The sequence below is a fragment of the Anser anser genome (assembly GCF_964211835.1).
Source record: "Anser anser genome assembly, chromosome: 23".
Lineage (NCBI taxonomy): Eukaryota > Metazoa > Chordata > Aves > Anseriformes > Anatidae > Anser > Anser anser.
Window position 1 is genome coordinate 2,579,052 of NC_139744.1, and position 19,963 is coordinate 2,599,014.

At 59.2% G+C, this 19,963-nt stretch overlaps 3 protein-coding genes across 5 annotated transcripts; 2 read left to right on the top strand and 1 right to left on the bottom strand.

Moving 5' to 3' along the window:
- Positions 1–157: 157 nt before the first annotated feature.
- IFI35 (interferon induced protein 35) lies at positions 158–3,462 on the top strand. Of its 2 annotated transcripts, none has more exons than XM_083809283.1 (9): positions 158–288; positions 419–514; positions 955–1,110; positions 1,435–1,545; positions 1,835–1,979; positions 2,199–2,332; positions 2,487–2,676; positions 2,900–3,006; positions 3,214–3,462. In XM_083809283.1, exons 1-9 carry the CDS (start codon positions 274–276, stop codon positions 3,394–3,396), a joined length of 1,137 nt encoding a protein of 378 aa, XP_083665409.1. In that variant the 5' UTR covers positions 158–273; the 3' UTR covers positions 3,397–3,462. The 2 variants fall into 2 exon arrangements, with proteins under 2 accessions (XP_083665409.1, XP_083665408.1); XM_083809282.1 differs by having other exon boundaries at positions 206–330.
- Positions 3,463–3,880: 418 nt separating this feature from the next.
- LOC310885680 (uncharacterized protein) lies at positions 3,881–11,751 on the top strand. Of its 2 annotated transcripts, none has more exons than XM_083809288.1 (5): positions 3,881–4,485; positions 4,640–4,743; positions 5,617–8,541; positions 8,850–9,058; positions 9,518–11,751. In XM_083809288.1, exons 1-5 carry the CDS (start codon positions 4,308–4,310, stop codon positions 9,585–9,587), a joined length of 3,486 nt encoding a protein of 1,161 aa, XP_083665414.1. In that variant the 5' UTR covers positions 3,881–4,307; the 3' UTR covers positions 9,588–11,751. The 2 variants fall into 2 exon arrangements, with proteins under 2 accessions (XP_083665414.1, XP_083665415.1); XM_083809289.1 differs by lacking the exon at positions 3,881–4,485 and adding an exon at positions 5,126–5,320 and having other exon boundaries at positions 4,645–4,743.
- Positions 10,605–19,371, bottom strand: VAT1 (vesicle amine transport 1). Its single transcript, XM_083809290.1, has 6 exons — positions 18,903–19,371; positions 17,325–17,532; positions 16,897–17,067; positions 16,724–16,813; positions 15,478–15,719; positions 10,605–14,988 (listed from the first exon to the last, which is right to left on the bottom strand). Exons 1-6 carry the CDS (start codon positions 19,278–19,280, stop codon positions 14,887–14,889), a joined length of 1,191 nt encoding a protein of 396 aa, XP_083665416.1. The 5' UTR covers positions 19,281–19,371; the 3' UTR covers positions 10,605–14,886.
- Between the last annotated feature and the right edge of the window lie 592 nt (positions 19,372–19,963).

Here is a 19,963-nt window from a genome sequence, read left to right on the forward strand (position 1 = left end):
CCCTGGCTGAGAATTGAGCGCCTGGACACGAGGCCGCTCCATTTTCCGGCCCCCTCTGCGCGCTACCGGCCACGCGGTGGCATCCCCACGTCCGGACACCCACCCGGACCCGGGCACGGACGTTCCGCCGGGTGCCGGATCACCGGGACAGCCCCGCCGGGGGGCGGGGGGGGGCCGGGGGAAGCTCCGCCGAGCACCGGGGGCGGGGCCGGGCTGCGGAAACGAAAGCGAAAGCGGCGGGGGCGGGCTCCCGGGGTGCCGGTGGGTCCTGCCATGGACTCGGAGGAGGTGACGGCTCCGTGCGGGGCTCCCGACCGGGCCGAGCCCCCGGTACCGGGCGGTGGGAGGGGAGAGGAAGGGCCGGGGGCTCGGGGAGGCTCGGGGACCGCGGTTCTGACCCCCCCGCTTCGTCCTCCAGAGCTCCTTCGTGCGGCTGGACAGCCCCCAGGGCCTGCAGGACGGCGGCCTGGAGACGACCCCCGAGCAGGTCCGGCAGGAGATCGAGCGCTACAAGGTGCGGCCCGGCTCACGGACCGGTCCCCGAGGGATGGATCGGGTCGGGTCTGGATCCAGACCTCCGCCGCAGCCAGCCCAGAAACCCCCCCCGGCCTCCCCGGGCTGGAGCCGCAGCTCCTCGGAGCTTGTTGCCCCCCAACCTGCCCCAGGCCCTTGGGGACGCCAGCTGCTCGTGGCTTTTTGGTAGCGGCTTTCCACACGTTCCCCCGTCTCCTTGCAAGCTCCCTGCATCGAGACGCCAGCAGATTTCTTGAGTTTATTTTTCCAAGGAGTGTCATCTGTCAAACCGCTCCGCACGAGGCAGGAGCGGCGGAGAGGGGGTGTTCGCACGGATGAGAGTGCCTGGACGGGGCTCCGGGGCTGTGCTTGGGGTTGGACACGCGGTGGGGATGGCACGGGGTCCACAGGGTGCCCGTGTCTGATGGTCCTCTCACACAGGAGCTTTGTGGCGCTCTGGAGCAAGACAACGCGACGCTACAAAGGGAAAAAGAAGACGTAGAGCAAAGGATACAACAGGTGAAGAACAAGAGAGAGCTTATCCAGGAAAACCTCCAGCAGCGCAATCCCCTAGACGATCTGATCCAAAGCCTCCAGGTGGGCGGTTGGAGGAATCGCCTTGGGCTCGGGAAGGCGGCAGCGGGCGGCCGGGCTGCGCCGCTCAGCTCGCTGCTCTGCGGGGACTGGGACGCAGCGGGGGGTTCGCGGAGCAGCACGCGGGGCCTGTGCTGGGAAACGAGCTCGTGCTGTGGTGGCGGGAGGACGGGCCGCAGCGGAAAGCCGGGAGCCGTGGCAGGGCTGCAGGGAGTCAGGAAGAAAAGTGGTGTGGTTGGAGCCGAGTCCGAGTGCTTGGGTGAGGGAGCAGCGTAGCGCTGCGCTTCGCGGCGGTTCCCTTACTGCTCCCTGTTCCTTTCCTTCCAGTCCCAAATCTTTTTAGCGGAGGAGGAGAGGAGCGGGCTGAAGCAGGAGAAGGAGATGTTGGAAAAGGAACTGGAAGAAACGAGGAAGAAGAGCTGGGAGGATCCGATAATGGTAACGGAGTGCGTGTGGGCACGGTGTGCGCTGGCGAGGGGTGCGAGCCAGGCTGGAGGGGCCGCTGGTAAACGCAGCTGGGCGGTGCGTGATGGTGCTCGCAGGGCACTCCTCTGCCAGTGCCACAAGTGGTGGCTTTGGGACTCTGGGCACAGCTGGACCACAGGAGAGACCCTGCTGAGGCTCGCCAGCTGGTTGTTTTGAGCCCCCAGCTTGCTTCTCATCCGTGGACTGGGCCAGGCCCCGTGCGGGGCGCAGTCTCCTCCAGCTGCTGTGTGCTCTAACCTAGATGTTGCCTGCCCTGCCAGAGAGGAACCTGGTGTTTAAGGGACGTGCGACAGACAAGGAGGACGTGAACAAGCTGATGCTCACCCCGCTGATCCGCTACCCTCTGCAGGGCGGCTCAGCTCTCATCACCTTTGAGAAGGCAGAGGGTAAGAGCGAGAAGAGCGCTGCCACGGGCAGGCGTCCGGGCCCTTGGGGCCTGCCCTGCATCCCCTTGCTGGCAGGAGTGCCATGGCCACGACTCTCACAAGCAGTGCCCGTCCTGGCAAAGCCAGCACCCTGCAAAGCCATGCCTTTTTCCCAAGGCATTTCCTGCTCCGTGTCCCGTCCTGCTGAGCCACCAGGCTGAGGGCTTTCCCTTTTCGCAGTGGCCCAGAGGGTGATTGAGGTGAAGGAGCACACGGTGGAGCTGAGCCACGGGGAGAGCCTGGAGGAGCTTGACCGCTGCCAAATGCGAGTGCAGGCGAGTCCGGTGGACGTGCTGCTGCCGTCCGCCCTGGAGGTACGTCCCGAGGGCCTGCAGCCGTGTCCTGCTCCGCCAATTCCTGGGCTGGGTCACTGGTACCAGCTCAGCCCAGCACATCGGTGCTGCAGCTTTGTTACCGCTCCCCGAGCTCGGCCCTGCTGGGGCACTGACCGGCCCGTGCTGCCCACAGATCGGGCTCGCTCAGAGCAGCAGGAGCATCCTGGTGTCCGGTCTGCCCGGCCGGGGCATCCCCGAGGAGATCCTACTGGACAAGCTGGAGCTCTTCTTCAGCAAAACGAAAAATGGGGGCAGCGAGGTGGAGAGCAGGGAGTTCCTGGACAACTGTGGCCAGGTGGTGCTGACCTTCGTGCACGATGGAGGTGTGTGGGGAACACGGAGCTCAGCCTGCCAGCAAGAGGGGAGCGATCCAGCCAGCTCCGGGGGGCACTGGTTGTCTCCTGAGAGCAGATGGAGCAGAGACTCCGGGGAACGGGGATGGGAAATTTGGAGCTGGGCAGTGCCAGTCTTGGTGTCTGTGCTAGGAATGTAACCAAGAGTTCAGCGGGGGCGTTGGGAGCTCAGGGCTTTTCTCTCCGTCTGCAGTGGCTGAGCAGCTAATCGCTAGAGGACAGGTCCAGGTGCCTATCGGGAAAACAAAATACAAGCTCAAAATATCGCCCTACATGAGAGGAGAGGTCACTAACCTCCAGGTAAGATCACGCACCCTGCTGCGAAGCAGCACCTGCAGGCTCGGGGCGAGCCAGCACCGGGTGGGGGCTCGTGGAGCTCTGCCCCCCGCAGCGCCGTGCAGGCCGAGGGGGTGCGTTTTTTTTAGGGTTTGCCCCCTTTAGGGTTCTGCCTCCCCTCCGGGCCTCGCAGCACGGGGCTGCTGCAGCCCACCCTTGTGCTCTCCGCAGCTGCAGCCCTCCCGCTGTGCCAGGACCGTCCTGCTCTCGGGGATCCCCGACGTGCTGGCCGAGGAGCCCATGAGGGATGCTCTGGAGATCCACTTCCAGAAGGAGAGCCGTGGCGGGGGAGAGGTGGACGCCCTGGGCTACGTGCCGGCGGGGCGCCGGGCCGTGGCTGTGTTCAGCGAGTAGCTGGGCTACCCCTCAGCACCAGCCGGGGCGTGAAACGTGTGAATTAAATTCCAGACCCTGCAGGGAGCTCCGTGTCTGTCGTGCTGGGGACGGGGACGGGGATGGGGACGGGGATGGGGACAGGGATGAGGAGAGGGATGAGGTGAGGATGGGGACAGGGATGGGGATGGGGACAGGGACGGGGACGGGGATGGGGATGAGGAGAGGGACGAGGTGAGGATGGGGACGGGGATGGGGATGGGGACAGGGACGGGGATGGGGATGGGGATGAGGAGAGGGACGAGGTGAGGATGGGGACGGGGATGGGGATGGGGACAGGGACGGGGATGGGGATGGGGATGAGGAGAGGGATGAGGTGAGGATGGGGATGGGGACAGGGACGGGGATGGGGACAGGGACGGGGTGGGGATGGGGAGAGGGACGGGGATGGGGGTGTTGGAAGGGCCGCGGGGGCAGTGGGCCGGGGCCGTTCCGTTCCGTTCCGTTCCGTTCTGCAGCCCCGAGCCAAGGCCGCCCGGTGCAGGCCCAGGGCTCGGTGTCCACGGGGGCGGTGCCGGCCGAGGCGGGGCGGCCCCGCTTTCGCTTTCGTTTCCCGGTGGCTGCCGAGGGGCCCGAGCCGGGCCGCAGGTTACCGGGGCCGGGCCGCGGGGCCGCGCGGCGCTGGGGAGGCTGCACCGGGCCCGGCGGCGGCGGCGGGGGTCGGGAGGGAGGGAGCGGGCGGGGCCGGCCCCGGGGCCTCGAGCAGCGGCGGAACGGGCCCGGGGGGAGAGGGGAGGCCCCGGGGGAGAGGCCCCGGGGGAGAGGCCCCGGGCAGGCCCGGTCCCGTCCCCGCCGGGTAGGCCGCTGCTGGGGCCGCGGCTCCCGGGCATCGCTCGCGGCCCGGCCGTGCCCGGTGCCGTCTCGCCGCGGGCATGGCAGGCCACACGGTGCAGGTGCGGGGCATCCCCACCGACCTGCCCCCCGACAGGGTGGCCGACAAGCTCACCATCCACTTCCTGCGCTCCCGCAACGGCGGCGGGGAGATCGCCGACGTCCGGGTGCTGCCGGGAGCGCGGGCGTGCGCCCTCATCACCTTCGAGGCGCCGGCAGGTAACGGAGGGGGGTCCCGGGGGTCCGGGGCTCTGCCCGCACCCAAACACCTCGCCCCGGCCTCCCCTTGCCTTGTCCCGGCCATACGGGACCTCCGCTGCCCGACGCAAGGCCAAGAGCGACACCGATGCTTGTTCTTTTTTTCCCCGCGCAGTGGCCCAGAGGATCCTGAAGGCGAAGAATCACGTCCTGTCGATCGGGGGCAAGAAATATCCCCTGGAAGTGACGGCGCACGTGGTGGAGCTGAGCCCCGACGAGGTAGCGAGGGGCAGGCGGCTCCTGCCCGCAGGGGCTCTGCGACAGCCCCAGCTGGCTCCCAGACATGCTTCTGTGCCTGGAAGGGAGAGCTTGCACCCTCCTTTAATCTTAATTGGATTTCATTTTTATTCATATTCAAATGAGGATTCTTTCTTTTTTTCACGCTGATAACACGGGGACAGCCAAGCAGGCTTTGCACTTGGTCATTTGGTATTTGTGCCTGTCAAAGCAAGGAAGAATAATTAGACTGGAGGGGAGGGGTGCTTTTCCCCAGCCCATCTGGTGGCCCACAGGGGATTCTGTTAATGCTGTGGCTCTACCATTAGCTGGACACTGTGTCATTAGCTGGACACGCACAAAGTATTTTTCCTCTCCCTCTCAGGACAGATTAGGAGACAGACATGCTGGTGTCTAGGAGGCACTGGAAATTTCATGTGTCTTCCTCCCGATGTGATATCTTCACGTCTGAGTGATGAAAATGAGGGCATGGCAGTTAGCCTGGCGTTGGAGACCTTTCCACAAACCTGTGGTGTCAGCAGCTCTACAGCTGGAGCACTGGGAGAGCGAGGGGGAAAAGGTATTTCAGGTGCAGAAGGGAGAGTGGATTTCTTGGTCTTGGGCTGTTTGCAGAGTTGCCAGTGTGTAGAAATGGGGCTGCGTATCTGCGCTTTGCCCTTTGCATTCCTTGTTTGCACAAAGCCTTCGGTTCTGCCTATGTTGTGCTCCCACTGAGCCTGAAAGCAGGATGCTGAGAGAGAGAGGTGGCAGATGCAGGGACTGTGGCAAGAGCCAGGTGCATTTGCCTTCCCCCGCCCCTTGGAGGGGGCTTATTTTTGGTCCTTGCTTTCTCACTCCCTTGCTGTCTACCTGCAGATCTTTGTATGCGCTTGCATGGTGGTTGACTACGGCAAGCTCCCCACTGGCAAAACCCTCCTGAAGAACTTGCAGAAAGGCCACAGCAGCGTGCAGCTCGACTTCGACTACAAGAACACGCATTGCAGAGTCAAGGGACCATTCACTGAGGTTCAGGCCTTCAGCACAGACCTGCTGGGCAGCCTGAACCTCAAGAGCCAAGCAGCTGGAGCGACCCTGCCTCCAGGATCCAGCCATGTGCCCAAAGACACCAGAATGCACGATCACCAGCAAGTGCCTCCCTCCACCGAGTCAGCACTGAAGACAACAAAGCTGTCACGCTGGGACCCTGTGAGTGAAGAGGCAGCTGGAGGCCTGTCACCTCGAGGCCCAGTGGATGGGGAAGCTGTGGAACAGCTGGAGGACTTTTCCCTCGCGATGGACTCGGACATTTATTTGTACATGCAGAGGTTCTGTGCTGCCGAGTACCAAGGTATGCTGCGGCAGTGTTGTGTGGACGTGGTGGACATTAGCAGCGATGATATCACCATACTGTACCTCCAGCCGTCCCCGGGGATGTCTGGGGGCATGGACGCCTTGCGACAGGCCCGCCTGGCCCTGCAGCAGCTCTACCAGCAACTGGAAGTGAGCCTGTGTAAGGAGAAGATCTCGAAGCGGGGACTGGATATGGACAGCCAGGCACTTGGGGCTCTGACACGTGAGCTGCAGGAGCTGTACCCCCAGTTGCTCTGCCACGAGGATGGGAAGCAGCTTTACCTTATTGGAAGCCTTGTCGATGTCTCGCAGGCCAAGCAGTACATCCAGCATTTCAGCACCAGAAGCACCCCACAGACGGTTGTCATGCTCAGCAGCTCCAAGCTCTCCCGGCCAGCCATCTCCCGTGCCACAGAGGCTGCAGTGCACAAGCCCAAAGCTCCTGTGGACACCTCGTCTCCAAAGCTGAGCCCAGGCAGGCCAGAAGGGAAAGCTGAGCACAAGCTAGCTGCCAACTTCAGCGCTCTGAAAACTGGCAAGTCGCAGGCTGGCCAGGGCCTCTTGCCGAACCGGGACTCTCCTCCAGTGGGGCAGGCGCAGCTTTCTGAGAAGAACTCATCAGAGACACACGCTCTGGGTCCCGGTGACCCCAAAGCACCAACCCAGCAGTACCAGCCTCGTGTCTCTGCACCGGATGAGGTTTTGGGGTCAGCAGCAGAGTCTCAGCAGAATGACCCCAAAGAACAGGACCCTGTGAAAGGAGGTGCCAGGCTTGCAAGACACAAGAGTCTGTCTGCCTTTGTGGGCAAAGAAAACAGCGCTTTGCAGCACCCCGGGGACTCCAAAGGCTCAGATCCCACCAAGCACTATTCCCTTGCTGACACCTCTAGTACCTTTCGGTCTCTGAGCCTCTTTGACACGACAAGGAACCCTTCTGCTTTCGACTCCAAACCCTCTGAATCCAGACCTGTGCTGCGACGCTCCAACAGCTTCTCGCTGCCAAAGTCAAAGGAAAGCAACAAGCCCCAAGACACTGTCAGGGCAGGCAGTGGAGGCAATAGGGTGAGTGAAGAAATGAGCCTGGACTCTCTGCAGTGGTCTTACCTGAAGGACGTTTACCGCTCTGCCATCGAGGAATTGTGCAGGAGTGCAGGTGTGCAGATCTCAGAACGCTCCACCGGGGACTGCACGGTGCTGACGTTGCAGGCAGAGGACAGGACCAAGCTTCTCCAGGTGAAATGGAAGGTGGAAACTCTCGTGCAGAGGTGTCCTGACCTCGTGTGTCAGAGCATGAGCTACTCAGAGCTTGCTGTCGAAGGGCCGGATGACGATGCCCTGAGTGAGCTGTGCAGCCTCTTGCGGGGAAGTTCCCTGCAGGTTGGGCTCAACAAAGACAAGTACAAGCTCTGTCTCGCCTGCCCCAAGGAGATGCTGCCAGGAGTGACTGAGGCCTTCCAGGTGTTTTCTTCCAGGAGGCTCCGTGCTCTGAAGTCTTCATCCTTGTCTCCGGGAGCAGAGAGAGCTTCGAGCCCGGGGCACCAAAGTGCTGTCCAGCCGAGCAGAAGCCAGGACGCCGTGCTGGGGGCAGCCCTTCCCAACAGCCTGGAGTCCCTGCAGATGGGCCTGCAGCACCTGGACATTAGAGATAAAGGAGAGCACTCGGAGGTGGTCAGGGCTTTCAAGCTGCCAGAGGCTGAGGAAAAGAGGTCCCCGAGTCCTTGGAGGTTCCCGCAAGCAGTGGGACAGGAGGAGGCCAATGACCACGTTGATCCTGGGGCTGTGCAAGGAGGAAGCGGCCTTCTCAGCCCTCCTGTAGCGGACAACCCAAGTCCTGGTGCTCCGAGGGAGCCCCAGGAACAGCCGAAGGCCAAACTGTCACCGGGGGAACCTGACATGGCGCGGCTAAAGCAGGTCTTGCCAGACAAATTCCAGTTTGCGAGAGACAGGAGCAGAGGAGGTCCCGGTGACGCCGGGGGACAGCCGCGGTCACCAGTTCCCACAGCTGAAGGTGCACCTCGCTCCCTGCCCGCCTGGCCCTATGGGGCTGCGGCTCCTGAACCGCCCCAGGCTGCGGCCAAACAGTCACCCACGGCGGACTCAAGGGGCCAGGAAAGGAGCAGTTCGAGCAGGAACAGCACGCAGGAGGAGCCTGAGCCCTCAACACTGCAGAAAAGAGGCCCCAGCCCTGGCCAAGAAAGCAGCAAGACCCCCCTGGGCTGGTGCGATGCTTGCCAGGACTCACGTGTGACCTGCCAGGCCCCCTGTGGTCACACCTTGTGCAGGACGTGTTTTGCAGCAGAGCAGCCAGCTTGCTGTGGCTCCTCCTCGGTTCCCCGGAGCTGCAAAGTCCCAGGGACATTCAAGATCTCCTCCTTGTCTCAGAGCTTGCCTGGCTACTACCGGGACCTGACGCTCCAGCTTACCTACACCATCCCCGACGGCGTGCAAGGGGTAGGTAGCCCACCACAAGGGCCTGCCCGGCCTGCTGCAGGCCGTGCACTGAGTGCTGTGAGCATGGCTGGGGGGGTGCGAGGAGGAGGAGGAGGGGGGCAGCTCCGTCTCCATGCCCCACGTGCAAAGCAGCAGAGGTATTGCCCCAAGAAAGGCAAAATACCACGCGAGGTTTGGGAGCTGCTTGCTGCTTTGGAAGAGCGTGTGAGCTCTGGGGAGTGTGTTTTCAAGCTGGCCAGAATCTCAGAAGCCAGACCTGAGGTTCAGCGTTCAGGTGGTTGTTTACAATATTTCCTTCTTGTTCTAAGGTTGGTCACCCCCATCCAGGACAGCCTTACAAAGGGGGATGTTTCTTCGCCTTCCTTCCCGACAACAGGGAAGGGCAGAAGACAGCAGTGCTGCTGAAGAAAGCATTTGAGCAAGGGCTGACGTTCCAGATAAAGTCCTACAACGGAGAAGACAGAGTGACATGGGGCCTTATCCCTCACAAAACCTCCTGGCACGGAGGCAAAGCCAGGTATGACCACGGTCATCCCAAGCCCCCAGGTTTTCCTTAGCAAGCAGAGAAGGAGAAACATGGGCCCCAGCTGACCAACCCTTGGAACTGGGTGCTCCTCCAGGCTCCCACAGCGCCAGAGTTGGTGCCTCCCTCTCACAGGTGTGGCAGACCAGCCCTGGCACCCTCCAGCTGGGACATAGCCCTTACCCACCCCACACCCGTAAACCCCCCATGGCCAAGATTTCTGGTTCACTTAGGACTTTCTTGGCTTTTGCCCTGGCAGCTCTCTGCGGCCAGCTCTGCGCGCGAGCCGTGACTGCAGGCAGCAGCAACGGGCAGCTCCTTGCAGCTCCCAGGGAGCAGGATTTCCACCCTCACCCCCCTGTTGAGAGGATGGGGCAAAAATAAACTGCTGCTGCCCTCGGCGGTTTTAGCACCATCAGCAGGATTTACACCACTTCCCTCTCTGCCCCGCAGGAACAGCTATCCAGATGCCCAGTATCTCCACAAGGTTTGCACAGTTTTGAAGAAATTGGGCATCGACTGAGACTCCCCGCCTGAGCGGCTGCATCCCGTGTCTTCGCTTCACCTTCCGTCCCAGTTGACAAAAACTGCAGCTCAACACGGCTCAGGAAAAAGCAGGTGCTTGTCCAAGGAGCTCATTGCATCCCCGGAGGCAGCCAGAAACCTGCACGTTAGTGACAGCAGCCCTTCCATCCCCCAGAGCCTGAGCTTCCCCAAAACTCCAGCTCCTGCTGGCTGCTTATCTGCACCAGCCAGTTAACTACCAGCTTGTTCCAACACCAGATCCAGGCTGAGCCCCAGCGCAGCTTTTGACAGGGTGCCAATAAACCAAGCCTGGGCAGGCGCCTGCTTGTAGTCCAGCCCCACCTTCTGTGGGTCTGTTCCCCCTCTTGCCACTGCAGGCAGGCTCCAGGTCAGCCACCTCCTGAGCCTGTGCCAGAGCTGCGCTATCGTTAATTTCGGATGTTAATGTAGACATTTCAGCCCTCGAGCAGACAGCTCTGAGCTACAGCCCCTCCCCAGCACCTGCTCTGGGGACAGCAGGAAGCCTTATGCTCTCTTGGATGGGGTACTAAAGGGTTTCAGCTCCTCGGACAGCTGCTTCCCCTGAGAATATACAGGCATGGACAGCCTCCAGGTGGAGAAACACAAATAAACAAGATTTATTCCCACATTTTCAGTAGTGGTTGTTCACACCTTGTCTTACTGTCACCCTGAGAGCCCATTTTAATCTCAGCTGGTTCCAGAGACGCCCCGACGCAGACTAAAGTGCAGAGATCAGCTAGGGACTTTGCAAAGGCAAACACCATAGCTGCCCTCCAGAACAGGGTGTTACAGGAGTGATGCAACACTTGAGGCCGTGATTAACAGTTGTCCTTGAGAGCAGAGGCAGCCTCTCACCCTGGAAGAGCTGTTGGGATCTGTACGCTGAATGCACCCACCCACTCAGTGCACGCAGGAGTAATGCGAGGGCTCCAGAGGCTGAGCTGAGGACAGAGGGATCGTTCTGGCAGAAGACTGAGCAGCATGCCACTGAGAGTTTTGTTATGCTTTTAATTAACATTTGAAACACATAAGGCATATGGTAACATTAGACAGAGGAGCATTACACATTATAGTCATGTAAACAGCATTGGCACACTTGCTTTCTGTCCAACTTGGTTACACGCACAAAGCGGAATATATTTTTTTAAACAAAGATTTTTCCAAGTGTCTGTAGGGTGAGCATCACTCATATCACATATCTGCAAGTCAACACAACTCAGACAGTACAGACCAGACCATATGTTGTAAGAGGCTCAGAGTCTAATGCGTTTCACATCACGCTCATGTACTACTTGCCAGCCACGCTTTGCCATCACCAGGGCTTCACACACCAGAGACTTCATTAGGCAACAGTGGTTTTACACCTATGATAGCAGCTGAGAGTGGCCAGCATCCTGCACTGATTAAAGCCTGAGGCTCACACTGCCTCTTTCTTGCCACTAGTCACTCACTTTTAGTTTAATACAGGTGGCCAAAATGAAATATACCGCTAAGCTCCTCACCCCCTCCCCCCAAAGCATTTAGCAGGGGTCACGCTCCTCCGTGCAAGCTGAGGCTGCTCTCCTTCTTCCACCCTTCACATGCAACAAGAGCTTGAGAGAAACTGAAAGTCAGAAATGTGACAGAAGCTGCCTGGTGATAGCAAAGGAGTTGCATTTTTTTCCCCCCCAAGACCAAAAGTATCAGTCTGGGAAGGCGACTACAGCAAGGACATTGGAGTGGCACGTGGACAGGCATCCCTGCCAGGGCCAGGGGAGCCTGTCCTACACTTAAGTCCTCATTACTCACATTTTTTTGCCTGGACTCCTCTCCTCATGGCACAACCTTTGGGTCAGACAAGCAGTAAATAAACACGGAATTGCACTTCTGATTGCAGGAACAGCACACACAATCTAAGCACAGTAAACTCCAATTTCCTTGATAGTATGACTTCTTTTTTTTTTTTTTTTGCCCTAAACAGTTAAGCGACATTCAGTGGAACGATTTTTCAGCCTGGGTTTTTGTTTGTTTTGTTTTGCTTTGGTCCTTAGTATACAAACCTGCTGGTTAACTTTAATGCATTAAGACACTTGAAGTTGTTTTACACAGGTTATTGGCCCATAAAATGCTTATCCATTAAAAAAAAAAAAAGTAAAAATAAAGACTACTACTGAAAAACAAACGAACAAAAAAAACAGAGCATTAATCAGTGAGGCAGTGAAGAGCAAGGTTACATTTAATCTTGGTCTTTCTGTAGAAAACATTGTTGCTACTGAGGGACACAAAACGGTGCTAAACTCTACCAGAAGGCCATAGCAATTGCTTAGCGCTCACACCCTGATAAGAGCTTCAGGAATTCGCAGGTAGAAAATACATTAGCAGCTCCCTCATGAGCACGAGGAGCCCTGATTGTTTGCAGGAGGCCAAGGCAGTGCCAGCTGATAAAGCCTCACTCCAGGACCCGGCTCTGAGCCAAACGGCCACCCCGGGGGAGACCTCTAAGGCTGCTTTAGAGCAGCAATTTTGGCTGCAGGAGCACAGGCGTCCAGGAGAGCCCTGCACAGCCCGTGAGACGGGCAAAGGGAGCGTCGCGTTCACACTAAGTCACGCTACAACACTGGTGTTCACGAAACAGAGCTAGCGAGGATCAGAATCAGGGTGTGGGTTTTTTTTTTTTTTGGCAATACTTTGAAAGGCCAGAAGAGAAAAGGCTCCGGTGACTTCCCAGTCCCTACGGGCATGCAGAAGAAGGCACCGAGATTCTGCTCCGTGGTGTATCACAAGGCAGCGAGGCAGAGCAGCCCTACAGCAAGCTGCAAAACTCCCACTCGCCTCCTCCACATTCTATCGAGAGGGAGCGGACCGTGAAACCCTTGCTGTGTTGCCTTAATCCAAGGCCATCCAAGTAAGGCACTGAGCACGCTCTTGGCTGAAAGTAAAGCAAGGAGAGGACGTTACAGTAAGCCACACTTTGACAGCTTTCCCCTTTACAACCGCGCAGGACCTGCAGATTTGCAGCGTTGTGTGCCCTTCGAACACGCTGCTCTCACCAAGGTGAAGTCAGGTTTCACGGAGGAACAGGTCCAGACTTCCCACTGCAGCAATTTAGCCAGCCGTTGTGTTGGCAGACCTGGTAAAGCAGCATTAGACACTGTCGGATCGGATCTAAATTAGCATGAGAGGGGCAGGTTGAAAGGAGAAGCAGCAAGATTTTGGATTCAGAAAGGTTACAAGTTGTGCTTCTGAATTTCATGCCACCATGCCTGTGGAGTTCGCTTATCACCTGCAAGAGGTGGAACAAGCGCCTGTGCCTGGGCTCCAGCCCTTCCCCAAGGCCATAGGGAACGGGGTTGTCTTAAAGCTAGCCAAAACAAGTCCCCTGCGGTCTCTGCCTACGCATTTTTAATACGCACCGGACCAAGGGACGGAGCCCAAGCACCTGAAAACAAGCTGCACAGACAGCGAGGAGCACTGGAGGGGAGGAAGAGCAGGCAGAGGAAGAAGCCCTACACTGAACCTGCCCAGGACCCCTCGCTCCCTGCCAGTGTTTGCTCTCCAGCAGCCGAGGGGCTTCCCAAGTGGGTCCCTTTGCCCGTGCAGCTCCTTCCTTCTCCGGAGTCGGGATAAGCGGGACACGGAGCAGCCAGCCTCTGCTCTTGGAGCCTGAGCTCGCCGACAACAGGCAGCTCTCCTCGGTGCCCTCAGGCTTACCTTTTAAAATCCCAAAGGGAGCCTAAAGCCCTGCAGGACCTACAATACAACCCATGGCAAAGCCTCTGGCTGCTGAAGCAAGCACAAGCAGCACCACGGTCACTCGGGGCTGGGCAGGGCAGGAAGCGGGGGCACCACCCAGGACACGGAGTGCTCGCAGAACTAGGCTTGGGTGTCTGCACAGCTCCATTTCCAAACACAACGAAGAAAGAAAAGAGGAAGAGAAGCTGAGAGCTGGTCTGGGAGGAAAGCCCAGGCAGTTCCTAAAGCCTCAGTGCTGGAAGGGTCCCGAGACTTGCAGCTCCAGGGGAAGAGGAGTCAAACCCTACTGCAGCACCGACCCACGAGGTGAGAGGTGGTTAGAGGATGTCTTAAGAGCTCACTAGAAGAGAAGGGAAAGCGTGATTTAAACTGTTCCAGATGCCCAAGCCAAGAGGCTTGACAGAGCCGGACACTTTGCCACCTACGCTTGTAACTCACTGACAGCTTCCTGGGGTGATGTGGCACACGAGGAGCCAGCGCCGAGCCCTGTGCAGCAGCCTTGGTTCTCGCAAGTTACTTCCCAAACTGCAGCTCTCCCCAGCGCACAGGGCACGGCACAAAGCAAGCATTAACAGGGGCTTATTTGTTCCCATCTTGCTGAAGTCTGATTCAACACTGCAGCCCTTGGAAATACAAAACACGAGGGTGAAGTTTAGCCTTAACAATACCAACTTGGAGCCCAACATTAATAAAGCACAGAGCCAACATCAATTGTTCCAGTCATTTGAGACACAGTTGAGTCCTTATGGTCTCTAAAAAAATCAGACACAGTTTAGATCTCCCTGTACAGTTTGGAAGCAGAAAATGGACAAGATCAAGTTACCCAACTGAAACTTCTCCTCTGTATTCAGAGACCAGCCCAGCCCGTCGGATTATTTGTTGCCTGCACAAAGAAGTGACTGCAAATTAAGTGCAATATGCTATAGACTCCAAAACGCCAGAGTTATTTACAAGGCAAAGGCAACTGCTACTATCTGACTGGTGTTAGAGGCCAGCAGAGGGGAGAAAGCAGGGTTAGTGTGAACAGAGGAGTAGCCAGAGCTAGAATTAAACTAGGGCAGCCACGCTTTTCCTGTGGCTGTTTAAGAAACATCCTCAGTCTGCCCATTCTCCTACTGAAATGCTTCTCAAAGGTGACAGTGCAAATGCTTCAACGCGGGCTGGGTTTTTGTGGAGCTGCTTGGCAGTTGCTATAGCATTTTGCATCTTCACAGTGACAGCCTATGCAGCTGCTAATCACCAACTGCCCGGAAGCTTTGACTGTGCTGCCAGGGGAAAAAATAGGATTAGTTTGGGATTTCAGCATGGAAACAAGTGATTAGAGAAACGTATGAAATAATCAGGCTTCAAAACAGAGAGCTAGGGCAGGAGGCATATCTGGTAAAGGGTCAGTCACAACGAGAGCAAGCAAACCTCATCTGAACGTTAAGCACAATGTTCTTGTACTGGTGAAGAAGGAAGCTACTGATCTGTCCATTTCCAGGTCCCAAAGAGAGCAGGGAGTTAAACCATGAATTCACAATCTGCACACATCTCTCTCCTCCTTAGTTCTCCTCTTTTTTGGATTCTTCCTTGGGTGCTTCGGGAACCAGGATGACCTTTCCAACATTCTTCTTCTCTTGCATCTGCCTCATGGCATCTGCCACCTGCAAACGAGGGGAGCCCCGTGAGACCCGCAGCCCCCACGTGGAGCAGCCATGCGCCTCCTGCGCCCCCACAGCCCCCTTGCAGCTGAAAAAAAAAGCCATTGTACTTTATTGCCAGGGCTCTCCTCCACTTGCAGAGGGGCAGCAGCAACCTCCCCAGCTGTCGGCGTAATTACAGGGGGCAGACTCGGGGTGGCTTGCAGCCCGGTGCACAACCCCGTCCCTCCACGGCTGCTGCTGCCCGCAGAGTGCAGCTGAGCACCTGCCCTGGTCCGCGGGGACGCTGTCTGGCATTGCCCAGCTCCGCGCACTGGAGCAGAAGAGCCCAGCCACTTTAAGGTCTTAAAAGGGCACTGAACATCTGAGGACAGATGGCTGTTGGAACCGCTCAGCCCCCACGGAAAAGGTGCTCAGCCTCAAGCAGAGCGCCCTGTGCAGAAAGCAACCACCCCGGGCTTTTTGTCAGTCCGTATATTAGCTCCGACTCACCTGATCAAAGGGCCATACAGAGTCTATTTTGGGCTTGATCTTGCCTTGATTGTACAGGCTAATCAGCTTGGCTACCACTCCTCCGATGAGCTCGTATTCTTCATCCATGTAGCCGAGGTGGTAGCCGCACACAGCCTTGTTTTGGTGTAGGAGCTGCAGGGCGTTGATGCTGAATTGGTTCCACCAGGTTTTGGCCATGGCCATGAGGTTCTTCTTCTGCCCAGTGAGCAGGTTTGCTACCCCTAAAGAGAAGACAAGCCACGGATGAACTGGAGTCAACGCAACGCGAGAGGCAGCTCAGGCAATAGCCAGGGGAGCACAGGATATGGTGCTGGGGGCAGTGCTGGGAACTGGATCACATCAGGAGCTGCCCAATAATTTCAGTGAAAGCAGGTCCCCGCTTTGGGCTCAGGATGTGCAAGATCTGGAGCATCAGCACCCATATATTGCAAAATCCTAGAAGTCATAGAATCATAGAATACCCCGAGTTGGAAGGGACCCGTAAGGATCATCGAGTCCAACTCCTGGCACCACGCAGGTCTACCCAAAAATTCTGACCATAAATCTTAGGAGGGCAGCAGCAGTGCAGCTAGGCTGGAGCCCTGGCAGAGGCAAGAGGGGGTTACAAGTCCCAGGCAGGCTGGTGGGACAGCATTCCCCCTCTCCTACAGCCAGGCTCCCCCAGGGAAGCCACACGCTGCAAGGGCCGGGACAGAGGCAGCACACTGCCGCAAGTGTCTGGAATCCCACTGGGGGCTGTGTGAGGGCTTTGTCTCCAGGGACAAAATCGCAGTGTTTCAGGGCTGGGGAATGGAGGGATAAGTATTCAGTAGCCTCAAACCTCATCACCCACACATCCTCTAGAAGACAAAAAAAAAAAAAAAAGAAAAAAAAAGCAAGGCTCTATTAATGCTGAGCATTAATCAGCCTGGACAAAGCAGCTGTGCCAGGGTTCCTCCGTGGGGACATTCCAGCTTCCCCTGCAGGCACTGGCTCATACTCGAGGAGGGATCTCACCATGGAAGGGAAGAGAGCTGGAGCCTGTGTCCGCAGCCCTCGGGACACGGGTCAGTGCCTCACCCAGGCGAAACATCCTAAAAACCTTTGTGAAAACCACAGAACTACGACAGAGGCAGCTGGCAGCACCCGTGCTGCTCCCTCGTGGCCCCACGCCCAGGAACGGAGCAGAGCAGACGCGCACCCACCCGCACCAGAGCTGGGGCTGGGACACGCTGCTCACACTCACCGTAAGTGATGAGTTTGCCCATTGGCTTCAACAGGTGAAATGCTTTGGATGTGTCGGATCCGCCCAGGGGGTCCAGGACAATGTCCACACCTAGAGGGAACAGAGAGCAGCTGGAGGTCTTTGTGCCTGAAAGGAGCGCGGGGCTGTTGGAGAAGTCCTCCACCACACGGTACCTTTGGGAGAGATTTTCCGGACCTCCTCTGCATAATCCATCGTCCTGTAGTCAATGGGGTGGGCGACCCCGCTCTCCTTGAGCGTGTCGTGCTTGGAAGCGGATGCTGTGCCGAAAATGGTGACGTTTTCTACCGTCTTGCACAGCTGGATGGCAGCAGTTCCCACGCCACCTGAAAACCAGCAAAGAGAAAGACTCAGAAGCAAACATGGGAGGAAGGCTTTGCCTGGACAGGAGGAAGGCTCTGCCTGGATGGGAGGAAGGCTTGTGGTGTGTGCTGGTGAGGATTGACCCAGGCTACTGGGAAATGGGACTGCAGGTGACGCTTTGCTGGTCCAGCACCGCTCTCTGCTGCTTCACCCATGCCCCCGTGAAGAAGCCGCACGCTGAAGCCAGGAGCCTCAGCATGGGCTGGCGAGGATAACTGACCTGCAGCCATGTGGATGAGGACACTCTGGTTGGGTCTCAGGTTCCCAAAGTCGAACAGGATCATGTAGGCAGTGATGTAGTTGACGAGGAGAGCAGCCGCCTCCTCGAAGCTCATTCCCTCGGGCATCGGGAACGTCTGCCCGGCCGGCACGTTCACGACTTCTTGCCAGAGCCCGGACCTGGCCAGGACCATCACCTTATCGCCAACCTAAAACCGAACAGACAGCAAGGAGGTGTGAAACGAGCTTAAAACAAGCAGAAATCATCCTACTTTTGTTCTTGCTACAGCAGGACCAAGCCGAGTATTGACTGTTGTGACCATTTCTGCTACCCCACAGCAGGATCTGCCTGCCAACAGGCATGATGCTTGGGGCAATGCTTCAACAACGGGATCTACCCTGGAAAAAAAAAATAAATATGTCCAGCCTTAGGTAAAGGTCAAGCCTAAGCTTCCCCAAAAGCTGCTCTTATCCCACCGGGCAAGAAGCATCTGCTCAGTGTGCAGTGGGAAGGAGACCGGCAAAGACCCAGGGAGCCGCATCGGCGAGCAGACAAGAGGCAGAGCCACGGAGCGAGCAGAAAGGCTCCTCGTTGTGTGGGTTTGGCATTCACGCTGCAATAAACCGAGATGTTTTCCCGGAGAGGAGGGGATCGTCCCTGACAAACAAGGGATTTTGAGGCACTTTGTTTTGCTAATTGTGCATCCAAGAGGGATCTCGATGGGGTGTAACTGCACTAGCCCTGAGACCCAAGGCTCTGAGACCCCCGGGGCGAGCTGCTCTGCCCTGGGACTTTCTAGAAAGGCAGCAGCCGGAGGCTCACCGGCCACAAACCCCAGCACCGTGGGCAGCCAGCTGCTAGCACCACGAACTCAGCACCCTCAGGGCACGCTGGACACCTAGTCAGAAGCTGGAGCCATTTCCTTGTATGTCCATGTAGTCCGAAAGGAAGCAAAGGCGTGCAGAAATAGCACGGTCATGCTTCAGCCCTTTGTGCTACTCAGCGTCAAGAAGACGTTATTCGTGCAGAGCTCAGCCCCTTCGGCACAGGATCGCCTCCCAGGGGCCTCAAGGCCCCGCGAGGGCAGACCGGCAGCGATGCTCTCACCACCCCAAATACTGGGGCAGGGTTTCGGGGCAGGATTTCTGCGCTGCGAGCAGCCGGAGCCCGGCAAACCCAAACCGGAGCCCCTCGGTGAAGGCTGGGATGCTTCTCGTGGGCACCCAGGGCACAAATCCCGGCTGTGGCACCGGGAGATGGGAGATGATGGGAGACGGGAGATGATGAGGGGAGACGGGAGACGATGATGGGAGATGATGGGAGACGGGAGATGAGATGATGGGAGACGGGAGATGATGATGGCAGATGATGGGAGACGATGGGAGAGGGGAGACGAGATGATGGGAGACAGGAGGCGATGAATGGAGACAGGAGACGATGGGAGACCCCCCCTCCGACCCCCCCTCCCCACCGCAGCCCCACCACCGGTGCCGCAGCTCCGGGCCCCTTCCCGGGCCTCGCACACAACCCGGGGGGACCGAAGGGAAGGGAAGGACCGGAGCCGGGCCCCCTCCCCACCTGGCGCTCGCTGACTCCATCCCCCAGGGCGCAGACGGTACCGGCGCACTCCATCCCGGGGCAGACGGGCGGCGGCGGCAGGCGGTCGTAGAGCCCCTGGCGGGCCAGCAGGTCGGCGAAATTGAGGCCGCAGGCACGGACACGCACCGACACCTCCCCGGGCCGGGGGCCGCCGCCCCGCCGTGCCTGCACCTTCACCTTCTCGTAGCCACCGAAACCCGTCAGCACCAGCGCCCGGTGCTCCGGGGGCTCCCCGCTGCCGCCGCTCGTTGTCGTTGTCGCCGTCGTCGTCGTCGTCGTCGCCGCCGGTGTCGCCACCGGAGGCTCGGGGGCTTGCTCCGGGGGGGCTGCGGCGGCCGGGGCCGGCTCGGTGGACATGGCGGAGAGGAGCGGAGCCGAGCTGCGGAACCGGGGCGGCGGCGGCAGCGGCGGCGGCGGCGGCGGCGGGCGGGGAAAAGCCGGAGAACGGGGCGCGGCCCGGGGGGGCGGGCCGGGGGCGGGGGAGGAGCGGAGGGGCCCCGTTCAACCGGGCCGGGGCCGGAGGGGAGGCGCTGTCCGCGGTCCCGGTGCGGGTTCTGGCGGCCCCCCTTCACCCCCCCGAGGTCCCGGGGCCGGTCCCGGTAGCCCCCCTTCACCCCCCCGCAGTCCCGGTGCCCGCCCCTGCAGCCCCCCTTCACCCCCCCCGCAGTCCCGGTGCCGGTCCCGGCAGCCCCCCTTCAACCCCCGAGGTCTCGGTCCCGCTCCCTGCAGCCCCCCTTTACCCCCCCGAGGCCCCGGTCCCGGTCCCTGCAGCCCCCCCGCAGCCCGGTGCCGCCCCCCCCGCCCTTTGCCGCAGCCCCGGTTCCCCCCCCCCGCCCCTCAGCCGGTCCCGGGGGCCGCTCCGGTCCCTCCCGGGGCAGGGTCCCCGGTGGCAAAGCCCCGGTTGCGGCCGTGCAGCGGCTGCGGTTCGGGCCTTAAAGCCCCAAAGCGCCCTGGGGCTGGGGCTGGGGCTGCAGCAGCGGGGCTGCAGCTCTGCAAAAAGCCACGGCTCAGCTCCCTGCCTGCCTCCTTCCTCCTCCTCC